General features: G+C 42.7%; 1 protein-coding gene across 1 annotated transcript in view; it reads left to right on the top strand.

Moving 5' to 3' along the window:
- Positions 1-7,500, top strand: part of LOC114475965 (hexokinase-2-like) — a 35,090-nt gene that overhangs the window by 24,661 nt on the left and 2,929 nt on the right. The window contains 3 exon segments of the mRNA XM_028467193.1: positions 1,147-1,295; positions 1,418-1,537; positions 7,382-7,477. Of these exon segments, the coding sequence (XP_028322994.1) occupies positions 1,147-1,295; positions 1,418-1,537; positions 7,382-7,477 (365 nt within the window).

The following is a 7,500-nucleotide window of genomic DNA, read 5'->3' as shown; positions in this document are numbered from 1 at the left end:
ACATGTTCCAGCCAGAGTCTGACCCAGTGGAGCGAGATGAAAATGAAGATGATGAACCTGCAGAACCCTAACAAGTGAGCTAACACAAGCACCGAGCTAACGCTAGCGCCAAGCTAACGTCACGAAATGCATTTTAATACAGTCTTTTCAAAGACAAAAATGTCAAAATGAAATGACTAATGAAAACTTTAGACTTAAATTAAATCACGTAGGCCATATCATCAAGGATCTAAAACGAGCACACAGCGCTAACATATGAAGACGGTGCAACTGCTAATGCTAACAAAACAATGACAGGGACGTCTTATCATCACACTTTTTAGCGTTATTTACAGCTTACCGAAGTGCTCTGTTCATCGTCTCCAAAGATAGAAGGAATTGAACCCTCAATCAGACAAAGTCTTTCTGTAAATCCTTCTTTATACTGGTGGAGGTTGATGAAGCAGTCATCATTGGACTACAAAATAAAAGCCAGAAATAAAAATGGCGGATTGCTCGAAATGTTGGACCTGGAGTTGATGAACTAATTTGGCAGTTCTGCTGCAAATACTGTGATGTAATAGTTCAAAAAACTTATTAGAGAATAGAAAAATTGAAACAGATTGAAAAACATGACCAAAACAGAATATAAAGATATCTACGGAGCATCTGAAGAGATTAATTTGAACTTTTCTGTACTTCTAAACATTATAAATATACAACAAAATGCATTTAAGGGCTAAAAAAGTGAATTTAACATGATATGTCCCCTTTAAAGCATGTGGTGGTGGAGCTTAGAGGAGTGGGTGGAGCATAGATGAGAGGGTGGAACTTAGAGGAGCTAACATGATGCTAGCTCTCTAGCCTGTCATCAGGATGTGGGTGTGTCTACAGGGTGTGACCGCTACCTCAGCACGTTGTTTATCATCGACTCCTATGTCTGTCTGTGTGTTTGTTTGTTTATCTGTCTGTGTGTGTACACAATTACTTGAAAAGTTATGAATGGATTTGAATTAAATTTGTTTGTAATAATAATAATAATAATACATTTTATTTGTAATGCACTTTATATTTGATTCCAAATCTCAAAGTGCTACAGGATTAAAAAAAAAAAAAAAGATAAATAATAATAAATAAATAAAACACAACATATGTTTGTTCACTCAGAGCACGGAGACTTCCTGGCTCTAGATCTGGGAGGAACCAACTTCCGGGTGCTCCATGTGCGAGTGTTGGAGGAGGAGAAGGTGGTGGATATCTTAGGAAGTCAGACCTGCTCCATCTCACAGGACATCATGCTGGGGACAGGAGAGCAGGTGGGGGTCTCAACATGTGACCCAAGGGCCATTTATGGCCGCTCGTTTTAATACACGTGTGTGTGTGTGTGTGTGTGTGTGTGTGTGTGTGTGTGTGTGTGTGTGTGTGTGTGTGTGTGCAGCTGTTTGATCACATCGCTGCGTGTCTTGCTGATTTCATCTCGTCTCAGAACTTAAAAGAACAAACTCTACCTCTGGGATTCACCTTTTCATTTCCCTGTGAGCAGAAGAAGATCGATGAGGTACACACACACACACACACACACACACACACACACACACACACACACACACACACAGTTTTTCTAACTTCATTCATACATTCAACCTTTTTAAACTTTATTTAGATTGTTTCAGATTCTTCATCCTATTTCAACAATTTTCATCATACAGTATCTTTTACATTATTTCACAAAGGGTTCATTGGCTAGGCTAGGGCTAATGCTAGGCAAATGCTAATCCAGTGCTAGGTTAATGCTAATGCTATACTCAGTGCTTAATTTGTAAATCATCAGGTCCCGTAGTTAACACAGGGTGTTGTTACGGCACTAAGAGAGACACAAAAATGTCCTGAAATACATTTTTAAAGTGCGTTTTGCTAACGTAATGGGCCATTAGTACCACGTAAACACAAACAAACAATCAGTGTTAAAGAAGCACAAACTAACGCCCGTTACAGAGCGTTCGTCTTTCACTATCTGAGTGACAACTGTCAAAATCTGCCATGTTTCAGCAACAACAACAGCGCAAAATCACTGCTAATTTAGCCACTAAACTTTCAGAAAACAAAAATCCACAAATACAAAATATTTACAAACTTTTCCACCGATAACATAAGGCCATAACTCAGAGCGTGCTTACCTTTATTTGTCAAAATAGCCAAAAAAAAAAACAGCAAAGAACTTTGTGTCCTCACAACTTTTTAACATATTTAAAGCCAAACCCTGCCTTGTCATTCATAAAGCTAGAGTCCTCCTCATGTCCACTGGATAGGTGCAGCACAGGTGCTGCTAGTTGCTACGCTAACTGCTACTGCTGCTCTCCTCCGCAATTTCCACAGAAACAAGCTTTAGCTCAGGCTTAGCTTCACTTATTGGATTAAAAAAGCTCTGTTTTAGCCTTTTTCTACCATCTTCAGCGCTGACAGATAAACTATTTTTGTAACGTGGGGGCGTGGCTTGACTTTCCTCTCTGTAGGGTTTTTAACAAGTAAATCTTACAACCAACCAGTCCCTACTAAACACACACAGAGGTCAGCATGCTGCGCTACATGCTACCAGTTCACAGGCTCTAGGAAGACTCAATACCAACTTCAAGCAGTTCAGATAACTCCCTGAACCCCAGCATGTTGCTGGTGATTGGCTGGATGATGTTCACACGTACCCTTTGGTTGACCATCATGTAAATCAGCAACAATGGAATGTTCCATTTCTCATGTGATACAGTCAAGTCTCAGAACTGGAACGAACATCTCAGTAAATATCCTTCATCTGTCTTCCTCACACTTGTGTGGTTCTCTGTCATTCTTCTTCTCTGCTCCTACCCTCCCTATCTGCCCTCGCTGCTCATTATGTCTGCTGTCTTGTGGATCTAGGAGACTTTCTCTCCATTCATCTTAAAAAATGAAACTATGGAATTGGTCAGCTGGTCACTTAATGCTATTGATCAAGTTTTCTCAATGAGAAGACCAGGCTGAGGTGAGCCTGCGTGTCCGGACGGAACGTTTGCATCGGATACACGATTGATTCCTGGGACAGATGAAAGGTCGTGTGCCTATCTTTACTATCCGTGGAGGATATCTACATCAGAAGATCAGAAGAATCAGAAGAGCTTTATTGACCAGGTACAGTTTAGAACAATACGAGGAATTTGACTAGGTAGTTGCAGTGAAAGGAGACACATCAACACACCGGAGCAGCCATTTGCAGCGCCCACATATTTAGGTGAGAAAGGGATCAATAACAGGAGGAGAGGAGGGGTGAGGGGAAAAAAACTGCCAGTTTGAAACTGATTTCCCTAAACAGAGAAAACAGTGTGAAACCAGGAAAAAAACCGCCTCTGCAAACATAAATGTAAGCATGACACAGTCAAACAACTCGAGACAAGGCATGTAGGAAGGGTTGGGTGGGAGGTTGGCCGGGGGAGGGGGTCAGGTGGGAAGAACAACAGGAGTCCAGCCGTTTGGGGACATGGGCGTGCTGCCAGTCGGCGCTGCAACCACGCCTCCATGCAGCTGCGGATGGGAGGTGGGGAAAGATGGCCGACGAGGCATTTGAAGTTGAAGACCTGTAGCTGCATTACTGACAACCAGATGACGTGTGGAAAAGTTCAGCATCAACAGTTCCAGGAGGAATGTAGGGAAGGAGCGGGGGGAGGGAGTGGGGGGTAAGAGCCGCCGTCTGCAGAAACTTCCTGGTGATAAGAGTTGAGACAACCTTGGCTTTAGCCTTGGCAGCTGGGGAGCCGAAAGGGAGATAAGCAATGTGATTTGATACAGGCTATGTTAATTTCCAATAGCCTTCTGTCCTGGGTCTCTCTGCTGTAATCCAATGAATGGCCTAGTTTCCACTTCCAAGCCGGGTCTCGAACTTCTCCCAGTTGTTATCCATAACGCGTAGACGATCCAAAAGCAGCTCTTGCTTGCTTTTGATATCGATCAACACATGAGTCTGAGTCTTCAGAGCCCTGCTACATCCTTCAGAAATCACTGGCAGCTTTTCCAAAACAGTCGCCAGCGTAGTACGGACTTTTCGATAGATTAGGAAGCCACCAGCTCGGATCAGCAGCATGCCTACTATCATTATTCCAATCATGTAGATGTCCTCCACGTCTTCCACGGAAAGGATGGACAGACACACAACTCGCCACTTGTTCCAAGGGTCAAGTGTGTATCCAGCCGCAAACGTCCCGCTTGGACATGCGGGGTCACCACCCCTGGTTCTTTGCGTCGAAAAAATCTGATCGATAGCACTGAGAGACCAACTAATTAATTCCATTATTCCGGTTTTGGATGAGTTGCAGAGAGAGGCTCTTGTTAGTTTCACAAGACCTGACAAAGCAGCAGCTGGGAGAGAGATAAGAAAGGAAGGGAGGGAGAAACAGAGAGTGCGACTGACCTCGTCGAGAGAAGCAAGAAGATTGGAGATGATTGGAGTCATGGAGCTGGCAGTTATCTGATCTATCGTAAAGTCTGTATTTGGTTTGCAGCTGTTTTGGGAAGACTGCCAGTCATCTCTGAAGGACGGGGCAGATCACTGAACTCTCAGAATGTCATGATGAACAAACTCAAACGTAAGCAGGAGGCTACTCTGGAGCATTTGCATGAAATCAAATTGAACTTGGAGAGGATGGAGAGGATCTCAGCTACTCAGTTACTGAGACCAGACACTCAACGCTACTGAAAGAATGCTAGTCTGAAATGAAAACAAATTGTTATCACCCTTTGCCCCCCCCCCCCCCCCACATGTCGCCGAGGTTGTGTCTAAATCTCACCATGGTTGCTTACAGATCCGACATACCCCCCCATCTCTCCATTACCATCTGGACTCTCGTCTGCTGAACCAGGCCTATCAAGGCCACATAACATCTGACTGTTTCAAACAGGAGAGCAAAGGTTTTATTTTGTCTACGCCTTCACTGCAGCCCACCCGCCCCCTCACCTCCAGCTCAGGGAAGGTGTCTGTGGAGGAACATCCAGTGGCTGCATGCCCATGCCCCCCAGTAGCTGGATATTTTCTCCCTCTCTATGCTGAGCATAGAGAGGTGCTGGATCCAATCAAATAAGTACCGGTCAAAATCTGGGAGGTGCCAGATCCTGCTCCGGCAAGATCCGTCCCAAATGACACTTTGGTTATAATGTTAGTTTGATGCTAATGCTAAGCTAATGCTAGGTTAATGCTTCGCTAATGCTAGGTTAATGCTTAGCTAATGCTAGGTTAATGCTTAGCTAATGCAAAGTTAATGCTTAGCTAATGCTAGGTTAATGCTTAGCTAATGCTAGGTTAATGCTTAGCTAATGCTAGGTTAATGCTTAGCTAATGATAGGTTAATGCTTAGCTAATGCAAAGTTAATGTTTAGCTAATGCTTAGCTAATGCTAGGTTAATGCTTTGCTAATGCTAGGTTAATGCTTAGCTAATGCTTCATTAATGCTAGGTTAATGTTAAAGCTAGGGTAGTGCTATTGCTATGTCCGTGCTATTGCTATGTCCGTGCTAATGCTAGGCAAATGCTAATGCTAGGGGAATGCTATTGCTGTACTAATGTTAGGTTGATGCTAATGTTAAGCTATTGCTACGTTACTGCCTAGTTAATGCTTAGCTAATGCAAAGGTGATGCTGAATTAATGCTAATGCTAGACAAATGTTAATGCTAGACAAATGCTAATGCTACGCAAATGCTAATCTAGTGCTAGGTTTATGCTAATGCTATATATTCGGTTAATTCTAATGTTAAGTTATTGCTAGGTTAACGTTTAGCTAATGCTAGGTTAATGCTTAGCTAATGCAAAGCTAATGCTTAGCTAATGCTAGGTTAATGCTTAGCTCATGCAAGGTTAATGCTTAGCTAATGCAAAGTTAATGCTTAGCTAATGCAAAGTTGATGCTTAGCTAATGCAAAGTTAATGCTTAGCTAATGCAAAGTTGATGCTTAGCTCATGCAAAAATAATGCTTTGCTAATGCAAAGTTGATGCTTAGCTAATGCAAAATTAATGCTTCATTAATGCTAGGTTAATGTTAAAGCTAGGCTAGTGCTAATGCTACGTCCGTGCTAATGCTAGGCAAATGCTAATGCTAGGGGAATGCTAATCCATTCATAGGTTAAGGCTTATGCTATACTAATGTTAGGTTGATGTTAATGTTAAACTATTGCTAGGTTAATGCTATTGCTATACTAATGTTAGGTTGATGCTAATGTTAAGCTATTGCTACGTTCTTGCCTAATAATGCTTAGCTAATGCAAAGTTAATGCTGAATTAATGCTAATGTATGTTAATGCTAAAGCTAGGCTAGTGCTAATGCTAGGCTAGTGCTAATGCTAGGCTAGTGCTAATGCTAGTGCTAATGCTAGTGCTAATGCTAGGCCAATGTTAATCTAGTGCTAGGTTAATGCTAATGCTATACTAATGTTTGGTTGATGCTAATGTTAAGCTATTGCTAGGTTCATGCTGAATTAATGTTCCATCCATCCATCCATTCATCTTCTCCCGCTTAGCCGTTTCCGGGTCGCGGGGGCAGCATCCTCAGTAGGGAGGCCCAGACTTCCCTCTCCCCGGCCACTTCCTCCAGCTCTTCCGGGGGGACCCCGAGACGTTCCCAGGCCAGCCGAGAGACATAGTCTCTCCAGCGTGTCCTGGGTCTACCCCGGGGCCTCCTTCCGGAGGGACGTGCCCTGAACGCCTCACTAGGGAGGCGTTCAGGGGGCATCCTAATTAGGTGCCCGAGCCACCTCATCTGGCTCTTCTCGATGCGGAGGAGCAGCGACTCTACTTTGAGCCCCTCCCGAATGACTGAGCTTCTCACCCTATCTCTATCTCTATGAATTAATGTTAATGCTAGGAAAATGCTAATTCAGTGTTAGGTTAATGCTAATTCTATATTAATGTTAGGTTGATGCTAGTGTTAAGCTATTGCTAAATTAATGCTTAGCTAATTCTAGGTTAATGCTAAATTGATGCTTATGTTAGAATAATGCTAGGCTAGTGCTAATGCTAGGTTAGTGACGATGCTAGGCAAATATTAATGCTAGTTAGATGCTAATCCAGTGCTAGGTATATTGCTAATAATATACTAAAGTTAGGTTCATGCTACTGCTAGCTAATATTAATGGTAGGTTTATGTTAATGCTAGGTAATGTTAATGCTAGCTACTGCTAGTTAATGCTAATGCTAGGCTAATGCTAAGCTAATGCAGTGTGAAGCGGTCCAGCACCTGCATCCTCACTGGCATTTTTTTCAGGAAATACAAATATTCTAGTTGTAATTGTAATGTAGCATTTGTGTCATTCGTACATTTATCTGGTCACTGTGACAGTTGTAATTATGTGACATTTTATTTTGTAATCACAACTTCCTGTCTGTTCTCTCAGAGCATTCTTATTCGTTGGACGAAAGGTTTTAACTGTTCAGGTGTTGAAGGAAGAGACATCGTCCAACTGCTGAAGGAGGCGGTTCAAAGGAGGGGGGTCAGTGAGTGTGTGTGTGTGTG

This window comes from Gouania willdenowi, chromosome 14 (assembly GCF_900634775.1).
Source record: "Gouania willdenowi chromosome 14, fGouWil2.1, whole genome shotgun sequence".
In the NCBI taxonomy this organism is placed as follows: domain Eukaryota; kingdom Metazoa; phylum Chordata; class Actinopteri; order Blenniiformes; family Gobiesocidae; genus Gouania; species Gouania willdenowi.
The sequence above is the reverse complement of the archived record's forward strand: the minus strand, read 5'-3'. Positions and strand labels throughout refer to the sequence as shown.